The sequence below is a fragment of the Pithys albifrons genome, chromosome 1, assembly GCF_047495875.1.
Source record: "Pithys albifrons albifrons isolate INPA30051 chromosome 1, PitAlb_v1, whole genome shotgun sequence".
NCBI lineage: Eukaryota > Metazoa > Chordata > Aves > Passeriformes > Thamnophilidae > Pithys > Pithys albifrons.
Window position 1 is genome coordinate 23,599,044 of NC_092458.1, and position 21,478 is coordinate 23,620,521.

General features: G+C 42.5%; 1 protein-coding gene across 1 annotated transcript in view; it reads left to right on the forward strand.

The window, feature by feature from the left end:
- The first annotated feature begins 6,481 nt into the window (after positions 1 to 6,481).
- The window catches only part of AFF3 (ALF transcription elongation factor 3), a 328,111-nt gene continuing 313,114 nt past the window's right edge, over positions 6,482 to 21,478 (forward strand). Inside the window, exon 1 of the mRNA XM_071568183.1 lies at positions 6,482 to 7,080. Within this exon, the coding sequence (XP_071424284.1) occupies positions 6,482 to 7,080 (599 nt within the window). The remainder of the gene's footprint in view (positions 7,081 to 21,478) is intronic.

The window sequence follows — 21,478 nt, forward strand, 5'->3', positions numbered from 1 at the left end:
CCAACCTGCAGACCCCTCGATGAGCTCTGCTTTGGAAGATGGCCTGTACCTGCCATGCTCATTGCCAGCAGGTCATGCCCTCCCCATCACTGAGAAAGCCACCATCCAGCAAAAGTGCTTTGTTCAACACGGACCCCAGGGAAAGCCCACTCATAGCATTGGGTTTGGTCCTTTTGTCTCCAGGTTAAAAACTTGACCTTCCCCTCCCCTGAGCCTGAAACAGCCCTCGCAGCACTTCTGTTCAGCAATTACATTTTCTTTTTAAATCTTTCTTTGGGGCTCAGGTGACGAAAAGACTTTCATAATATAAATAGGTCTCAAAACCTTTGTGTGAGTAAAAAACTATAGGAAAGAGAAAAACACCAGAAAAAAAATCTGTCTCTCTAATTGGCATAGTTCCTTCAGCTCTGGCTTATAATTTAAGATGGATCAATTCTGCAGCTGACATGATAGATGTTGTCATCAGTACTCGGAAACAGCAATTTATATTTCTTTGTTTGGGGACACAGTCATCCACCTACCTCCATGGGGGTCCTATGTATGAATCAAGAGCAATATGTGGCCAGTAGTCTAAGACTTGACTTAGACTTCCAGCCACGCAACTTATTAAAATAATAAATATTTTCATTATCCAGAGAATCCATTATAATCCTCTGTATTAGCTATTGTTAACTAATAATTTGGATTAATTATCAAGTTAAATCATTAAAAATTAAATCCATATATTTTGCTTCTTTAAAAGAGCGATAGCTTGCAACCATTTGTGTATTATGCATGTTAAGTGGGAGAGTGATGAAATATGTTGTGTTAATTTAACTTTGACAGCATCTGAATCCATGCCATATTACACTCTGGTCTTATCAAATCTCAGAAGCTACAGTGTATAAATAGAATGTGATGATATTTGCAGGAGAGAAATCATTCACAATATTTTTGGCATCTTCTGTAGTGACTAGAGAAGAGCCACCTGACAAATACAGCCTATAATAATCCAATAAAGGGGTGTATAAAAGCACAGAATCAAGGAGCACTTACACCTGCTGAGTCAGAGTTAAGGTTAGGCATATGTTAGTGATCAGACATAAACACAGCTTTTATCCTAAGGAATTTCAAAACATATTGCAAGTTTAAATAAATAGAGAAACCCAATTCAGAGCTCATTTCATTCTCTGCTGAAGCAACACCAGCCATTGTGCTGGAACTTATCACTGACTTTATGAAACATTATCAGCTTGAAGACATATAGATACTGGGGTAAGGTAAAGCTATTTAGAGAGTAAAACTGTTCACAAATGTACATCTTATTATGTCAAGAGTACTAAACTATAGACTGTGGAACTCCTCAAACTGCAAGTTACTAAGCTCAATATAGGAAAAACAGTGAAACTAGATAGGCTGTGATATACAGGTGGCTAGATTAGGTAATCCAGTGGGTTTGCCTTGTAAACTATGAGGATATGAAAAACCACTACATTTAAAACTCTTTACACTTAAGTTTATAAGTAATTATAATGGAACATTGTATTCGAATTTAAGTAGAAAACCTATTTTATAGTCATTAAATTATTTTAGAGACCCATGGACAAACAAAACATATCCTAAAGCACTGAGAGACTGATTGTGTAAATCAGCTCTAATTTAGTATCCTTTGCCCATATTGAGCAGGCACACATGGAAGTAGGTACTACTGAGAATTGTAATGAAATGCTGAAGCAAGATTAAATAATGCTTCTCAGCTTTTTCAACCCTTGGAAGAAATTTGTATCTAGGCATTATGTAAACATACACCGAGGAACCACATATGTCCTGTCCCAGCCTAGACAAGAGCTCAGAGCTCTTACCAGGACTGCCTTGCAATGAGAACTACAAGTGCATCACACACAAAAAAAACCTGTGGTCAGGCTTAGTAGCCCTCCCCTCAAGCAATACAGCAGTCTGACCTCTGAAGGAATTGCTGATGGATTAGACTGTCTGGACAAGAGCAAGCACGGATTTACTGGAGTGACACAGTGAGATGTAACAGCCCTTACTTTATCCCCGAAACTGTAAGATGTGACATGCACTGTCTAATCCTGGACCACACTGTATATACATAGCTGTGAGACTGTCCCCACCAACTGCAGAAATTCACAGGCAAAACCCCACATTCTTCCCAGGTCCCACCACCTCTGGATTGGTGCGTCACAAGTGAGGTAAGATGTAGAAAATCACGTTCTTGAGATGCACTTGCAGTAATGCTGAGGCATTTCCAACACTGTTCACCTCCAGAACTCCTCTTCTGTTCTTAGAAAGCGTTCAGCTAATGTCTTATGAATTTGCTGGAAACTAATTTCTTGCTGCATACATGTTTTAAAGGTAGGTCATACCAAAGAGATACTGTGGTAATATTTTGCATTGAGGATGTTGACTAAGAATGTAGTAGTATTTCTCACCTCCCCCTTATTTTATGTTGCATTAAAATTATCTTTACTCTTCCTCAGGCTATGATGCTATGCCACACTTAAAAGAGAGAGTCTGAGAAGTGGGAAATGTCAACTTTTAAGATGATGTTCAGCTTTTCTGTTACATGCAATCTTTTTGTAAGGTATTTGAATTACACACTGTTCCCAGGCCTTTAGCTCTTCTTACAAAGTCTGCTTGACTGGGCACAGTTGCTTGCTTATTCTTAATGAAGAGTTGTTAACAGAGGAAAGACCAAGTAATGTCTGCATGAATCATTAAAATTATACGTACAATGAGCAGGATTAGATAGCACACAGAATATTTTTATTTATATAACGCCATGCTTTCACAAAGAGGGAGGATTCACCCCCTACAGGAGCTGAAAATGCGTTGACAAGGCACACAGCAAGGGATGACAGGGGAGAGCTGGTGGCTGTGAGGAAGCCGTGGGTTGCAACAGGCAGTGTGGAAGGAGTTCCTTCAGGCGCAAGCCTCAAGTCCTTTTAAATAGTCAACATTAATTTACTGTATGTTATGGTTTGATAATGGAATGCATTGGAGATAAATGGGACATTTTAAAGTAAGACAGTAGCAGGTGAGGTTACTGTTCCATGGCTGGCAAATGGAAAGTAATTGAGTGAATGAGACCATGGAGCACAGAGGATGCTCTGGCCATAGGAACCGAACCACAGTGTTATGCTGAGGAGTCAGCAGAGGAGCACAGCAAAGTCACAAGCATGCCCAGCCAGGTCCATCAGAGAGGAGGCAAAAGTAGGGGTGGAAGGTTAAAGGTCTCACATACAAGGAGTTTCAAAAATGCCACCAGAACCAGAGGAAAACAGAGGAAACATCCAGCACCTGGCAGCTAAACAAAGCAGTCAAGATTTTCAATTGACATTAATTTCAATGCAATTAGTCTTGATGTTCTCTGCTCTGCATGAGAAGAGAATCATGGCCATGATGGGAAAGAAAAGAACACTACAATAATAATATACATGCAAGAAATGTAAAAGAAAAATAATAATTTTTTGTGTTAAAACATATTAAAAACATAAAACATACTGCCTATGTTGCTATCATTATGTATTACTGTTTGAAATTTAATTCACTCAGTGCTATTCATGCTGTTTGTTTACTTTTTCTATTGATCTCAGTTTGGATGATGAATTTAACCTACAGAATTTTGCTTCCAAATTTACACACGTTTGTGAGCTATCACTTGTGAGTATTGCAGTCCACTTTGTGCTTTACAGAATGACCTATGACAGCTCCAGTGCAGATGTAAAGGGGGACTACCTTTAGTCCATGAAGTGATTTAGTCCACGAAGACAGCCTAAGCCTGCCCTGATGTACGTACTGTTTCAGGGGTGATTTAAGCACTTCTGCAAATCACTGTAAGCTGGGTCTCAGGGAAAGAATCTGTGCCATACTGCAATGTGGGTTGCACAATCTCCCTTAAAATAAGAACAGTGAGGCAGCACAGGCTGTGTCTTGAAAAGGTCAGTGTAAATACGCTGCTTTTCACTCCTTCACACATAAGTAATATATTTATGGAGAATGTTACCTGCTTTGCAGGCTCAACTTCCAGCTGTGGTAAGCTTTACTTCAGCTCAAAGAAAAGGCTGTCTTCAGGTGGGTTCATGTGTCCATAAATACTGGACCAAGCCTGGCATCTCAACTGGTCTGAGTTTTTCTCATTTCCATGTTCATTTGCTCTGGTTAGACACGGGGTTCCACAAGCTTTCTCAAATGGGACATGCCCTTCTCCATGCCCCTGGGCAAGTTGAGGAGACAGACCTGGCAGGAGCCGGCTCCTGTGCGTCACTCCAGGGGGAACGTGTGCCACATCGCGGGTCGGGGGACTTCTGGCAGTAGGAGGCAGCACCACCTTGGCTGTGCAAGGTAACAGAAGCAGCTCTGGAAAGGCTCGGGGCTTTCAGATGATTTGCCGAAAGCTGTGTGCAAACTGTACGGGTTTTCAAACCTTTCCCTTGGAGCGTGACTACGCTGGAGCCAAACCTGCGGCTGCAGCTTGTGCAGGGTTACCAACCCTAAATTGAATCGATCTAACTCAGGAAAGAATAACATACAGTCACAGAATTAGCCAAGAAGCCTGCATACTTGTTCCTGAATGCTGCTCTGGGTTGTCAGGGTGCCATGCACATTGGGGCGTCCCTAGCCGGCTGCCAGCTGAGTTGCGTTGGTCTCCAAGAACTCCCAGTGTGGGATTGCTCCGCGAATATTCGCGTTGGCGGACGGTGCATGAATAGCCCCCTCTTTTCATCACGGATTTTGCACATTTCTTCTCCCCGTCTGCGATGACATGGCATTTCTCTGGCAGCTACTCACTGCTTAGCTGAAAAGCCCAACATTCTGGAAAGTATTTAATGTGTGTTAACCTCTCCTAATGTGATTCAGCAACTACAAATCAGCAGTGCCTGCCTCTCCTGGCCAGCCAGATATCACAGCCGGTGCCTCACGCAGACTGGATGGACAGTGTGAGGCTCTGACTCGCTTTGGGTGGCAAGTGCTGGTGATTGGTACTTGTATTTTTAACCACAGATCACTCATTTCTAAAGGCTTCATGCAACTCAGGGGCCTTTAATCAGCTGCGCACGTCCAGGTGGAGCTGTGTGGGGATGGAGAATTGCACAGGTGCAGTTTATTACACATCTAATGAGGAATCGTTGTATAAAGGCCTTAACCCCCCACGCCCCCCCTCCCCCACACCCGGACTGTAGAGGGGGGTTTGGCTTCAGTGTAGGGAGACCAGGGCTCCGTCCCACAATAAATGTCACAATTTCTCCCCAGTGTTTCTCTGCCGAACATCCCGATACACACCACGCGTAAGGTGCTGGTGAGCCGGAGTGCAGTGGCCCACCCGAGGGCACCCGGCCAAAGGAGAAAAACAGGAGAAAGACGGGGAGGAAACCCCACCCCAAGCCCAACTTGGGCGGGCCAAACCCCTCACCGGGGGTGCAAGTTCGCAGCAACTCGCCGTGCCCGGCGGGCTGTACCGCCCCCCCGCGCTGAGCGGGCGCTGCGCGGGTGCTGCGCGGGCGCAGCGTGCGCGGGGCGGGCGCCGCCTCGGCCGCGCTCCCGGCGCGGGTGGGAGGGAGGAGGCGCGGGGGAGCGGGGCGGGAGCGGAGCGCGGCCGCCGAGCCGAGCCGCTCGCATACGAGCGGTGGCACCGTGTGCTTGCTTTTGGGGGCAGCGTGCCGGCTTTTCTTTTGGGGGAAGCGGGAGGAAGGTGGCCGTGCGGCTCCGTCCCTGCCCGCGGGTGTGCGGAGAGGGCCCGCCGGCGGCGCCGGGAGTGCTCCGCACCCTCGCCCTGCCCGCGGTGCAGTTACGATGCGCCCCGGACGCCGTGTGGTTGCAGCGCGGCGGCGCTGACATCGCTCACCATGGACAGCTTCGACTTAGCTCTCCTTCAGGAGTGGGACCTGGACTCTCTATGGTGAGTGGTGCCTCTGCTCCCCCGAGGCGCGGGGGGCTCCGGGGGATGTGCGGTAGCTGAAGGGGGTGCGATAACTCAGGATGTGCAATAATTTGGAGTGGGTGTCCGCTTTCCTGGAGAGGTGCAATAAATGTAGGATGTAATAACAGTGGGTGTGCAGCAAGGGGGGTGCAGTGGCTCGAGAGTGCAATAACTGGGGCGGCGGGTGAATTAGAGGGTGCAGTAACCTGGGAGGTGTCGCCTCTGCCACTTGCTCTCCCAGCGTTGCTAGCCCGGCAGGGGCAGAGGGAAGGGTGCCCTCCTCCCCTGGCTGCCAGAGTGCATCTGGGAACTGAGCGTGGTGTTTGGCTGAGGGGGGTGGGCGCTGGGGTTCTCCTGCACTTGCCCCTCTCCCCCCGTCCCCCCAGTAATACCTTGTATTCACCCACCTCTGGTAGCCCGGGTTGCACTCCGGTAGCTCATCTCCCATTCTTCCTGCACGCCCCTTTAACACCCTCTGCGTCCCCCTCCCCCCCCCCCCCCCCCCCGCTTTTGCCCTGCAACTCCCGCCCGAGCCGTCTTTATTGCGCCCCCCCGCATTGCATGCCCTTGACCTCCCCCTGCGCACCCCTGTCCCTGCCCGCCCCGGCAGCGGGTGCGGGGCTGGAGGGAGGAGGAGAAACAATTTCTAGAAATGTCATTAGCGGCTGGAGGTGGGAAGCGCTGCCCTCCCCCCCGCACCACGCTGCTCAAGCTGCTGCCTCTGCCAAGTCCCGGAGTTTGGTGCGGGAGGCACGCTATCCCCGGGCTGCCGCCGCTCCCTGCCGCCAGCCCGGCTCGGCTCGGCCCGGCCCGGCCCCGGGGCGGCGGGCCCCTGTCGGGTCCATTGGGGGTCCGCGGGGTGGGGCGAACGCGCTTCGCTCACCGCCGGACCCACCCGGTGTGCAGGGAGGCGCCCCCGGGTCGCGCCAGGACCCCCTGGGCGATGCTGCGATGGGAACCCGCGGTCCGACGCGATCGCGGCGGGCCCCCCTGTGGGACGCGAGTGGAATGCCGGGGTGTCCCGCCGCGCCGCCCCCGCTGCGGGCAGGCGGTGCTGCTTTCCCCGGAGCTCGGGAGTACGCTCCGCGGGGCAGCGGCCGCAGGGTCGGGTCGGCAGCGCAGGGGGCTAAGGTTACTTTTGTCTGGAATCAGCTACCTGTGTGCGTTTTATTTTCAAGCTTGGTAGGTGGTCTGTAGCTTTTGTCAGTAGGGTGCGCGTTCGACAGCGCCGGCTTACCTCCACGGTGGCAGGTGTAGCAAAATAAACGGACCAGCGTGTCCCGTTAGTTGAGCTGCTTCTCACAAAAGACTGCAGGACGACGAGAACAGCTTGCACTGCGTAATGTGGGTACTTATAAATGCATACATGGATAACATCGACCCTAATAAAACTTTTATATTGCTATGGGAACTTTAAAGAGCACATGTAATAATTAGTTACTATCCCATAAAAGTTTTTAATTACAGTGTTCCTGTCTGTCACACAAGGTTATATCCTTGTTTCAATTATAAATACTAATGCTTAGTTTATATCCAAACTGTAACATTTATCTCTGGCCTGATTTTAAGTTTACAGTCCATATGAATGGTTTTACAACTAAATTGCATGTTTTTTCTACTACAAAAGAGTGGGTGAAATAGTACTTTTACACATTTGGAAGCTTTTCCCTTTCTTCTTGAACTGGGGGAGTTTTCTTTTTCCAGAAAAAGTGGGCTGTCCATTAGGCTGTTCCACAAGTCATCTACTGGAGTTAATAATGAATTTGAAAAAACTAATAATGTAACTCTGGGACATTAGGTCTTTAGACTGGCAATTGCTCATTCTCATAACCTTTTTAGCATGATTTTGACTTTCAAATGACTGTGTTGTCATAAAGCTCCTGTATGGGTCCAAGAAGATATCAACCATTTCCCAGCTAAATTACTTGCTTAAAAGTATCTGTATTTGCCTTACAGTGGATCCTGTGGTTTCATAGCTCTTGCTGTTTGTTTTCCTCTATATTGTTGCTGTTTAGAAGTTGAGTTCATCAGAAGCACATTAAAAGCCTTTATGTCGTGGCAGGCCTGCATTCATTGTTAAACTTTCACCCCCATACAGGGCTTAAACCCCAAAAATGCTCAGAGCAGTGCCTAGTGAGGGAAGCAGGGTGTTTGCAGGTGTTTGCTGTTGCATGTCTTGAGTCCTTTTAGGGCGCTGTATTTCACTGAGTGGCTTTATCGTGGAGTATCTGAAATCACGGGCTGGAAATGTATTGTGAAACAGCTGTTTCAGCAAATGGTTCAAAATAGTCAATTTTGAAAAGTCATCAAGCAGTAATAAGTGAAAACTTAACTTTGGCTTAGTAAGAGCTTCCAAAGTAAGTTGTGGAGGGCGGCGCTGCCTTCGGGCACTGGGTCAGTGTCCCATTGCAGGCAGGGTGCCTGTTGCATGCTACCCACTTAAGAGCAGGCAGGTTATGGACATTCTCTAGAAACGTGGTTTGAATTTGGTACTAAACTAACGAAAACAAAGCTGGTATGATAATGTTAAGCTCCAAAGGCTTGTAAGAATGCCTTCAAAGTTGTGCAATTGTTGTCAAAAAGGGAAATAAAATATACTACACAGATAGGAAGTACTTCATGGCAAAGAGCAACATTTAGAGAGACTTAATTTTCTCTGCAGCAAGAATAAATGTTGTCCTTTATTCTTTTGAATGTAGTCATAATGGCAATTTGCACACTTAATTTATTACTGAAAATACACTTTTTGCAGTATTTGGTGAATGTTTTGCTTAAAAGTACAGTAATTAAATATTAATGTGCTGTTCCAAAGTACTTTCTTTAAAATTTGATATATTCTTGGAAAATCAGAAGGGGTTTCCAAATTAACAGCAGCACAGTGATTGGTTCTCATTGATTTTGTTACACTATTAATGAATTTTTCTCTCCTATTAATACATGCTATGTCTTTCATTTTGCTGTGGCATAGAAAATGTAATAATATGTCATGCAATATCTATAACATAGCATTTAACTAGTAAACCACAATGAGAGATTATTATAAGCTATTTTTTACTTAACAGTAGTTTTTCAACATTGTATTGATGCCAATAACACTTCTGCTTCCCAGAAAACTACTGTAATTCAAATAGTGAAAGCTGAGTACAAACTCAAATAGAAATTTTAAGAAAACATACCAGTCTGTGGCATAAACAAAACTTGTGCCCGTTTGGTGAGCTTTTTCTGAAACATTTTGGGGTGATCAGCCTAACTTAATTCACAGTGTTACTGCTGACTAATACAGTTACCCTGAACACAGAGCACTAATGACTTCAAACCACAGCCTCATCTCCTGTTTTTCTTTCTCCATGCCTTTATTTGAGTGCTACATGTGCAGTTTTACTTGTCCAGACTCAAGGATGTGGATTCTCCAGTGCCTTACATCTTTGCATTTGTTTACACTGGACAAAAAGGGATGGAAAATCTCAGTTAGAGGTGTTTTATATGCCCTTCTTACAGCAGAAGACATACTATACATGATGGAAAGCAGCAAATGAGCAGGCCAATCAGAGTGGCAGGACTAGTTCTGCATTACAGGCATTTATGTTATTTGCCTTATTTAAAAAATATAGATCAAAATTCAGCCAGTTTCTTAACTCTGTGCTTAGGTTTAGGCACAGTGACAAGCCCTGGTGAGGACCAGTTAGTAAAGGGTCTCCTCACATGCTGATGTGAAATAGCACGTATAGGTGGAGTTGTTCCCCATTCGTTAAAAGCAATTAACAGATTTATTAAAGCCCTTACTGTGTTGTACCAAACAAGAAAATAATTTTGTATCTAAAATGTTTGTTAGCCAGAAGCAAACCAGTGTTTGTTTAGGTAAAAGAAGCCCAGTATGTAATTGGCTTATATGGTACTCACCTGATACTTCTGAGAGTTTTGAATTAGCATAGGTTTTGTAGGGGTTGGATGGTCATGTGAAAAATGTATAGCTGTATAGCTTCCAAGCTGAGATCAATATCAAATGCTATAGTGTAAGATGGCCCAGTGTGTTTTACAAACCACGTATTGAGTTATTAGTTCATTTGCTATCTTTGGGTCTGTTCCTGCTCCATTTGATGTCAAAGAGAGTTTTGTCTGGAAGTTGCTATTAACAAAAAGTGGTCAGACATCCAGCAGTCTTATAAATGAACCTTTTGTAACTTCTTGATCCCAGCTTGTCTAGCTTTTAGTCACTACACTTTATATTTGTGTAAGCCAAGATTTTTTTCTTATGTTGCACAGTGTTTACTAGAGGCAGTTTTAGAAAGCTGCTTCCACATATGCTTCTTCAGTCAAAGTAGAAGATCAAGATGTTTATTTTCAGATAACAGCAAGCAGCCACTCTAGGGGGAGAGTGGTCACTCCAACCATTCTCTTAGTATGGGAACAGACTGGACCAGCTTAACCATTTTACAGGCAATACTCAGCAATAAGACCTCCCTCTCATAAAAATAAAGAATTAAATTAGTGTCTTCTTTTATCTCCCATCTTCTTTACAACTCTATTCTACCCTCTCTTGTACTTTGCTCTTTATTTCCTTCTTTTTAGCTCTTGGTGCCTTTCAACCAATAATGCTTGAAACGATCTTTGTCTCCTTATTTCTCTCTGGTGTTTCCCTTTTGCCTTCCTCCCAGTGTCAGCTCGCAGTTACCACCTTCCCCTCATTGAGACCCCATCTAAAAATTGTTCTTTCTGTGATGATTATAAGTTACGAGCAAACAATAACACAAGTAATAACTTCTTTCACAGCATGTTCTCTCTTCCTGATGCCTGTTTTTTGGGCTGGAAGCCCTTTGGGTCAGGAACTACTTTTATTGTTTGAGGGTTTTTTTCCTTACAGCGTTGAACAAATTGTATGTGCTAAAACATAAATAATAAGAAGGGCAAGCTTTTCATGGTCATAATACTTTATAAACAGCAGCTGAATAATAATATTTTAAAAACACATCTGCTGTGAGTGCTCATTTGCTGGACATAATGTACTGCATCCTCCTCTTTTGGTTTAAGCCTCTACCAAGTCCAGAGGCTTTGCCAGTTTATATCAGATGAGAATCTGGCCTGTCATCTCTGATTCACAGTGCTCAGTCACCTCTTTTTTTTTTTATTTGTTTATTTTTTAAAGAATAATTTTTTTAAACTTCTGCTTTTTGTCCAATAAGTAAAATTCTGAGATGCCAATAGGACAGGGGATGTGTTTTCATCTCTCTCTCTGAGGACTCTTTTGCGTATCCATGCCCAGTTGTGTGATGCAAGAAATGAACAGCCCTTAGGACTTTCATTCTGACACTCAGACCTGTAGATTTGTGCTCTTCTGGGAATGTATTCATCAGAAGTTGAGGCAAAAACCTTCCTAGGTTATTGGAGATGGATTCAGAAAAGGGCATGAGATACGTACAGCCTTTTCCATTCTTTGTGAATATTTTGAGGAAAATACCAAGTTTCTTAAAACTAGTGGAAGAGAAATATGAGCCATTAAAAAAAAAGACAGCAAAAATACTGGCTGTGGGAGCATCTTGTCATCCATATATTAGTAGTAGCATTATATTACACTCCACAGCACTCACTGAGGAAAGCAACTGTTTAATTGAAAGGTTTTTAACCTCATGTAACAAGTTCATCTATTTGCATCATATTTATGACTAGGAAATAATGAAGCATGGATAAAAAGATGCTTTACAGTCTAGTTATAGCATTTTTAGCAGTAGGAGTAATAAAGCAAAATCTATAGAAATGAAGATAAACTGATACCACATACAGCTAGAAATCAACGTTAAATTCTCTGTGAAATGATGTCTCATCTGACAGACTGATCGGGTGTGTAACTGTGAAGTGGCCTTGTCACAAAATGAGATTTCAAAAGGATGGCATTTTCTAGGAAATTCATACAATGTTTCTTCGTATATGGGCTGGTTATCTATAAGGCTAATTTCAGGGGAGAACCCACAAGTTCTTAGTGAAAAACTGGAAGGAGGAAAAGGGAGAGCTTTAACCCAGCTTTCTGGGTTTTGAACAGGAGTAGCTCTTCATAAACCCTGCCCTGCTGGGGAGTCAGAATTACCACTTCAGTGCTGGTGCTGGGGGCTGGATTTGCTTGCTGACTGCTTCCAGGGAGCCCACTGGTCCCTGCTCCAGCCAAATCCACTGTGTTCACATCCATTACCAGCAGGGCTGCTCATTGGTCTTCTATCTCTTAAAATTAGTCTTAAGACACTGGTTGTTCTTGCTGATGCTGCCTAAGGCCCCAGGAGAGCAAAAATGGACATTTGTAGTTGAATGCTCAGGCAATGTTCTATATAATTTCTGAGTAATTTGTGGGTAACTACAAATTTATACTTAGAGTGAATGAATGGTAGTGACAGTTTCATGAACATGATGACATTTATTAATATTCTGTGCTAAACATTTTCTATGTATTTTCAAAAGTAAAAATTCATAACTTGTGTTCCTGTCTCGCAGCTAGATACCTCAACTTTCCCAGTACCTTAAACAGACAAAAAGTAGTGTTAGTGACTTAAGATGACTGTGTTTTATACCTTAGGAAGATTTAAACTTGCATGCATGGACCAAAGACTTGGATACAGATGTATCTTGGGAAATATGACAATAGGAATGTAATTTAAACTTATTCTTGGAGACCCTTTATGTATTTTTAAAAAAATAAATTAGTTCCAATGCAGCAGTGGTGGTCTCAGCAGTCAGGAAACACTTAAAATTATGCAGAAGGGACCAGAAATGTTTGGTAAGAAGCTTTTTGTTGCTGTGTTTTGTTTCTCAATAAAGATGATCTACAACTGTAAGCACTTAAAACTAAAAACAAGAGGGTTATATCTCACAAAGCTACACAATTTCGTAATGTAACCCAGTCTTCCTGTGTGGTTATTTTCACATGTTTTGGACCAAAGAAAGAATGGTTTGGGGCTAAGCCTGGTGTGAGTACATGGGAGGAGTGGACCAATAGATGATGAAGGTGGTATCTTTCTACACTGAGTATGTGATGACTGCTTTGAGCTGTAATCACTTCTTATTGCACATATCACTTTTGAAATCTGTTAGGGAGAAACCCATGGCCTCCCTAGCTCATGCTATTGCCATGATGGTGCAGTCTAGGTGCCAGGTATAATGACCTGTGGTCGTAAGAAAAATGCAAGTATGACGGATGGATCAGGAGGAAAAGTTGTTGGTGAAGTATGCGTTTGCATGGTTCAGATTCAGAAGCCATCTAACTCTCTCCAACGGTCCATCTTCCTGTTTCTATCCTTGCCTTCTTTGTTTTGGTCACTGTGAAGGTTTTGGGGAACCTGTTCTGTTGTACAGGTGCTGGCAGATGTCCTAAACCTCCTCTGGGGGTATGTTATCTACTTTCTGATGATGCTAAATGGTGTCTACCTCCTAGTGACACACCAAGAGAAAGTTGATTCTTTCTGGCATTGTGATTGACCAGGAGGGTTCATCTCTCAAACCTGTCAGTTTTAGGAGGGAATGATGTAATTTTAACGTTTTTGTGTTCCTTTGTCTTAGAACAGCAAGTGCAGTAGATGGTTGAACCTCAGTCGAGAAAAAATGAACAGGGTTTGTTCACTGAGATACTTTGGAGAAGATAATTATGTCGAAATGCATCTAATAGAAGACACTTTTTTACACTTGTTTCTGACATAGGCAGGGAAGCTATCATGTTATCAACTGTTTTTAAAAGACAAAGTAACAACAAAAACTAAGCATGCATTTCTTCATTTGTGTTTGGCAAGGAGAGTGTAACATTTTCTCCAGAATGATGACCTTGAGTTAACTAAATGTCACCAGTATAAAGAGTACATCAATATTACAATGTGCTTTGTTTATGGTTAGGCCTGAAGACTGTCAGGAATTTCTTAATACAAAAGATGTTTGTGTGCAAGTCCATTTACCCAGAATCCCTGGATGAAAACCACTATGATCCCAACTGGTCTGTAAGAGTATCACCGCATTGCCTTGAATGTTTGGTGATGCCAGCATGTTTGCAGCTAGTTTGTGGAGCTCTGCCCCGTTCACTGTGTATCATAGAATGGTTTGGGTTGGAAGAGACCTTACAGATCATCTAGCTCTAGCCCTGCTGCCCATGGGCACTAGACCAACTTGCTCAAAGCCCAATCCAACATGGCTGTGAACGCTTGCAGGGAAGGGGCATCCACAGCTTTTCTGGGCAACCTGTTCCAGGGCCTCACCACTCTCACAGTAAGGGATTTCTTCCTAATATCTAATCTAAACCCATCCTCTTTCAGTAAAAAGCCATTACCCCTTGTCCTATCACTACATGCCCTTGTAAGAAGTCCCTCTCCAGCTTGCTTCTCACCCCTTTTTAGGTACTGGAAAGGGGCTAAACTATCTCCCCAGAGCATTCTCACAAGTTCTTTTGTTTCTTTTTTCTAAGAAGGAGCAAATCCCTCCAAAATCTTCTCATGCTCTAACATAAAAGAGGCAAGGTTTTGGGTTTGTTTGGTTTTTTTTCATTTGGTAACTTCCACTGGCTGTGAAAATCTGTTTCAAACCCATAGCATTGGTAGGAAAAATGTACATATAACCATGATATGTGGCTTAATGTATCCCTGGCCATTTAATACAGATGCTTTTGCAACATCTGAGATGAAAATGGCGTTGAGATAACCTCAACAAAGGAAAGCACAGATACAGCTTTTGCTGCTGGAGCTGCAGTGGCTTTTGTAGATTCAAGCAAACAATGTCTTTATGACACTCTTCAAGGTTTCGTACTGTACAACAACTTACCAACTTGGGTGCTTGGCTGTGTGAACATGATTACATACCACGTGGTATAAATGCAACCCTTTTCTGTTGTTCTTAGAAGTATGTAAGTAGCAGTATCTTGAACTAATTAGAGTTGATGTAAAGCACATTTAAGGAAACGCATTAGCAGAGAATTAGAACTAGAGCAGATTAGCTATTCTTTAATGGCCTTGACTGTAGATCTTTTGATGCCTTGGTAGCTTTTCTAACACTCATTGCTCATCTGTCTTGACTAAATGACTGAGAACCTTCTTTCAAGACACAGTCTCATTGTAATGTGAAAGAATCACTGTTTTCAGCTGAAAAGAAAAAAGATTTATCTGGAAAGGTAAATTCTGCATAGTTCTGTACTGTGTTTATTGTTGAGATTTAAAGCATTCTGCTGCTCAATGTGTCTGTATAATAGAATGAGCAATCCCTAATATGCTTCCTTGGAGTTATTAATTATTTACTTTCTTGAAATACAGATCATAAGCAATTTTACATGACCTCCCTTCTTACAGGTTTTCTTGTCTCTATTTTTGTATGCTTTGCAAATGCCTGTAAATTCATTTTCACTGAAAGGGGAAATAAGTAATTTAGATGATTGCAGCTGTTTCATAATTAATTAATTTCAATTCAAAACAATCAACTAGTGCCCATCCATTGTTCTTGGTGCCTTTGTGAGGCATTAAGATTTACAATATCAAAATAAGTTCCAGATGGAACTACATACTTTATAATCAGCGAAAGAATATGGGGTTTTGTCACAAATCTGAAGAGTCTTGTCCTCATCAAAATGGATAGTATTATGCTCAAGCCCATTTTTCAAGTTTTGAGCCATTGCTTTAGGAACTGCTTAAAAGTACCAATTTGAAATGTATATGAGGTATTAACTTAGAGCTATAGAGTGAGAGAAACAGTGATGTAGGACTGTTTATTGATTTGTTTCCTCAAATACTCCTGGCATCTTTTAAAATGTAACAAGGCGTAGCACACTTCCTTATTTTTGGCACTCTTCTGTGATAAAAAGAAATATTTCCAATGATAAATCCTCTCTTTGCTAATAATCAATAAATAATGCATTCGCCTTAATAAAGAGGTTATGGTAAAATGAAATAAAAATTATTGAGCAGAAGGAGAAATGGTTGAAATGGTGCACTGAGAAAGTCCATACATTCCTATACTTTAATAAATACAATGGTTAATAGAAGAACTTTTATTGTGGCGGTTTGGAGTAAGAATTAAAAAGGCTTTTTTGAACACGAAGGGCTCTTATGTAAGAGGCTGCATTATGTAAATGTTAGTGTTATTGGCAATAGCCCATTATAAAGGAACACTTTATATTCAGAAAAGCATTTGCAAATAATGAGATAGATGCAGCAGTCTCCAGTCCTGACTTGGACAACTTTTTCTTTGAAGTCAGTGAAAGTTTTGCCTGAATAAAGGTGGAAGGAATTAGCCCATTCATTATTATCTGAATTACATCAAGAGCTGACTGCTAAACAATAAAATCATGATTCATAACGTAACAGCTTCACTTAATTCTTTTGTAGTCTTAATATATCTCATTATATGGTACTTCTGTTCTTTCCTCTCTGTGCAGTATTCAAATTAATAACAACCACCTTTACATAACTGATGGTTCAACATGTTTTGCTGTCTTAGCAAGATCAAAGGATTTTATATACCCTTTTTGGAAAGATACCAAGAATGGGGTGATCAATCTCTTCTGTAACCATTAAACACAGTGTAAATATCTCAGGGTACCCAGTTAGACACAAGTGGTTTGCCAGATGCTGAGAGCATCACCAGTGTCAGGAGATTCCCAAATCTGTGAGACAGTCCAGAATTTATTAGGGATTAGTGGGGGTTCGAGGTGTCACTCCACTGATTTGTGGTCATTCAGCTGTGCCCTGCCATAAGCAGCCTGCATGATATATGGAGATAAGGTTCAAGTGACAGATACTTTGTCTTCTCCCACATACCCCCCGGGCACCTTTGGGTGGGAAGGGGCAGGGATGGATGGAGACTGATGCTCCAGTTCCTCTCCTGTGACCAGAGAGGAATGTGGGATATAGTGAGTGAGACACCAAAATTAGAAGGGTATGAGAGAAGCAGATTGAAGAGAACAGCCCAATAAAAGGGATCCCCAAAAGGCTTTATTACAAAGCTGGAGTTAACCCCTCACCAGGAAGCCATCTGCAGCCTTCAGGCCTTAAGAATTCTTTTTATCTAGAGATGTAATTGAAACAAGATGTGTAACAGCTGCAAGATGTCAGTTTTGTCAAAGTAACTAGAAAAATGAGTTCTATGACACACTTGCACACAGCAAAGTAACATATAGCTGAAAAAAGAAAAGCAATAAATTATCAAATGGGTTAAAAAGAGGAAAAAAAATATTTCACTGATGGTCTGGAATGGCTAGAGCTCTGCTCTGACTCCAGGATAGGGTGGCAGCTGTGTTATCTTCTTCTGCTGCCTGTTGCTGTTGTTATTCAGGTGCAGTACCATTACACTTTGCATCTACACAGGGACCCACATTTACTGTACTAAGAGCTGTGGAGACTTGGGATAAACAGCCAAGTGCAGGACCAGAAACTGCAGACAAAGTTACAAAGGAAATTATGGATAAAGTCAAAACTGGACAGCAAGAAAAGACTGGAATATTTTAATAATCCAAATAGACAGTGGTTACAGCAAAATGCAAGCCTGACAGTGCTGCCAAGTGCATGAGTGTAAGCATGATGGGAAAACCAAGAACTTTCTTTTTAAGAACCTCAGAAGGAACAATGAAGTGATTTTGAGGCTGTTTATGAGGGCTCCTCCCACATCTGAGCAACAGCACAGGAATACCCTGAAGGGGTTAGCTGGAAACTTGGAGAGTAAATTGCCTTAATGGGTCGAGAGAAGACTAGAGGCAGCCTTTTTGTGATAAATTCTGGTAATGACTTTTCATAATGATGAGGATAGGCCACAGAGGGCCTTCATGGTGAGGAAAGTGGGGACTAGTGAAGAGCTGTGAGGAAAAGGGGCTCATAGTCAAAGCACTCTACCTGGGTTATGCTGCTTGCTCCAGCATCTCATCTGGAGATGGCTCTCATCTGTGAAATCTGGTTGTGCAAACTGAGGCACGTGTAGCCACAGAAAAATGCCCTTGCCCAAGGAACTCACTAGATGGGTAAGCTAAGTCTCGGTAACACAATTTAGAGCTACCGTAATCCCTGATACCAAAATGCTAATAACTATTGGGTATTTTTAAGGCACTCCAGCACCTCATCAGACTACATGTGGCACCAATGGGAACTAATTAAATATACTTGCTGCTTTGGATTAGAGTGAGTCTTGGAGCCCACACCTGGATGCCAGTAAAGTATACCTAATTCCCACTTTCAGAAATTACTTGAAAATGTACATCGCACTGAAAGCCTTACAGAAAATGGAATTCTGATTTTTTTTGAGCAAATACGTAACTCAGGTGTTTTCCTTTGCTCAACTCACATTCACATGCAAAACCAGCTAATAAAATTTCAGTGTTGCTCACACTCTAGTTGGCAGAAGAAAAGTCATCCATTAAAAGCTGAAGTCATCATAACATTAGGCACTAATGTATCTGCTGGGTGGTGGAGAAACAGGCTGGTTCTGTTGCAGTGCTGTTAGTTCGCCTTCATCCGCTCACAGTTGTCTCTGGAGGATTGGAAAGTATAAACAAGTTTTCTAACAATACACACTAAGAGTATGCTAACGTAGCTGCATTTACTTTATCCCAGAAGTCTGTCTCTGTCTGCAGACAACTACAGAACCAAAGTGAATCCAGAAGTTTGAGTATGGTTCCCCATATTTCCTCCTTGGAAGTCTCAGGAGAAAAGGGGTTGTTTGCACTCACAGATGTTCCATGTACATGTAGTAAATCCAAAATTTTCTGAATATGCTGCTGGCCTTGCTGCACCTGGTAACAAACCCTGGCAATATATCAGGTGATCTGCACATGCATAATAAATCTGATGCACCTGAGTGCCGGCATACAGGATGGACATGCTGTGCACAAACTGGCTGTTTTCCAGGTCTTCTGGATGTCAGGCTTCCACCGTGACTGGCTTTCCTGAAAGTCCTGGCAAAACTGCTGATGTTCACTTTTCCTATCAGCATTTCCAGGCCATGCTTGGGGGGAGGGGGACATATGGGTTACTAAAACTTGAGCATTATTTTTCAGTATGCCCATATTTGTTCAAGCAATGATACAACTCTGAAATTGAAAACAACCCCGCATCCATAAAGGTGCTCTTTCTGTCAACTTAAACATTCTTTGCAAATTATATCTCTATTTCTCACAAGTTCAAATCTATTCTCCGCTTTCTTTCCATGAAGATTTTGTGTGTGTCAGATGAATGCTCTCTCCAGTTCAGGGCCTCAGCATACTGAGTGCCCTCTCAGTATCCATTGAAACATTTACTTTTTTAGGAGAGCTTTCGTTTAAGAGCTGTCAATGTGCGAGGACCTTCCTGAGGGCCATGGAGGTCAGAATATCTTCAACAGGGAGAGATTGGAGCCTGGTAAATAAGGGCAACTAAGTTTCACATTAGTGGGGTAAAACAAGGTAGCTATATGCAACTTGTCTGTTGTAAATGTTTCCTTGCCACTTGGTTATTGGAAAGCTCAAGCATGTACACCAGAATTTGATTTTATTTTGGTCTGAGTGGGAGCAGGAATGAGCCTCATTGAGAAAGGGCAGCAGAGAATCTCAACAGTGACTGGACTGGTGCTTCCTTTATCGCCACCTCTGCCATTCATTTGAGAGGGAAAGGACCTCAGTGCTTTAAGATTAGGTGACTGGTTCTGTAAAAATGAAAACATCTCCTTTCCTTTCTCTGGCAAATGAGCTGCCTTTGCCATCATGATATGGGCTGCACAGAAATGAAGCAGGGGACTTTACTAGACTGTAAATCACTGCACTTGTGTTTAAGGAACATATCCAAAGCAAAGATAAACCAATAAACCAGAAAGCATGTAAAATGCTGCTAGATCCTATTGAGTTACAGTCTTGCATTTCCTTAGGACTTTTTCACAGTGGTTTTCTGTGCCAATTCAGGACACTGCCTTTGAGCTAATTAGCAATTCTGAGCAAAGTTGAAGGGAATTCATGTTTTTCTCCGTATGGGTGACATGCTTATCAAGTCAGCTACCTACAGTCTGATACAGCAGGCTGCCAACAGACTTGTCACAATTTATGAAAAGGGTTCGTGGTGGAAAAAGAAAGCATAATGAAAACCACATCCATCAATTAAACACCTACATTTCCTTTTAGAGTCCAAACAATGGACATCTTTCCTTTTGCAAAAGAGATTTCTCAAATCAAAGCAACTCATAGATTAGGACGGAAGCTTTGAGTGGATCTTTAATGAGTCTGGCACAATGACATAGTAAGGCACGAGACATTCATGAATATGATCTACCAGCAAAGATTCAGCTTTCAGCAACCAAGTAAAAGTAATGCAACCAAATATGGGACATGTTCAGGTCAATTTTTTGGTGTCTGTAATATCAATCTTTTCTTGATGGGCAAAGAGTACACCTGATGCTTTTCTTAATCTGTGGTATGTAGTTTTAACACCCGAAAAGTACTATCAGTGATATTTTTACTCAGGTGAACAAAACCTGACCTTCTTAATATAATGACAAAAAAGGAATCTTTGAGTATAACTGTGGACTTGTTAAGCAGAGCTTGGATGTGACACATTCAGTGATGTTGCAGCTAGAGAGGTAGCAACAAGAGCTTGGGGAGCTATTTTCTCTGAAGAAAATCTCTGGTACAAAAGAATTCATGACATGGACACAGAAGAGCAAAAGAGACTTAAGAGAAAGGGTGTCAAAATTAATTTTGCATAATTTTACTGACAGCACATCATACAGTTGATGTGGACTGAATATATTGAAAGACATTACAAAAATACAGTGGATGATGATAAAAGTATATTGTTATTTTTAACAGTGGGAGTTTATTTACCTCAAGTAACACCTGTGTTACTTGGCACCAGTTACACTGAACATCTCATCAGTAGGTCTGTAAGCAGTTCAGATGTGTTCATAGAGACTTGATCAGTTTTGTCTGTGCCTGTTTTTTTTTTCAAGAGGAAAGAGTAACTATTTTGGGCTCAGCGTTATGTGAGTATAGCTGTGCACCTTCTAGACCAGAGCCTATGGGGCTGCATGGTGCTATATGTGAAAGCCCTGCTCTGGTCTCTGTTAACTTGGGGATCTCTGCCCCGCTGTGCTCTGTACATGAAACTCAAAGCTTCTCAGAGGATATGAGCCCCGTGAATCCCTTTTTTGTGGTCGTGGACACCTGGTAGGCTTAAAAGGAGACAAGTGAACCAGGCTTATTTCCTAAGCAGGATAGAAAGTCATTAGATTGCTTGTTGTACAGTACTTCCTACAGTGGTGCATCTTAACCTGTCTGTAATCTAAGGTATATGATTACTGGGAAATTCAGTTTGGGCAAGAGGCATTGCTTATGGGGAGTACAAAGTAAGGAAGCACAGACAAATCTTAGGACTCCAATAAAAAGAAAAATCAAGCCATTCTGGAAGATCAAAATACAGCAAGTAATCCACAAAGGATGCTTGTTAGCAGGCTGGAGCCATACCTAGGCTGGAAGCTGAATGCAGTGCTAACGTACTAGTGGCCTATCTATCCAAACTACTAAAAATCACTTTCATTGTATCTGTCATTTAATATGCCTAGCAATTGCCACATCAGCCAGAATTTTTTCTGTTATTTGAA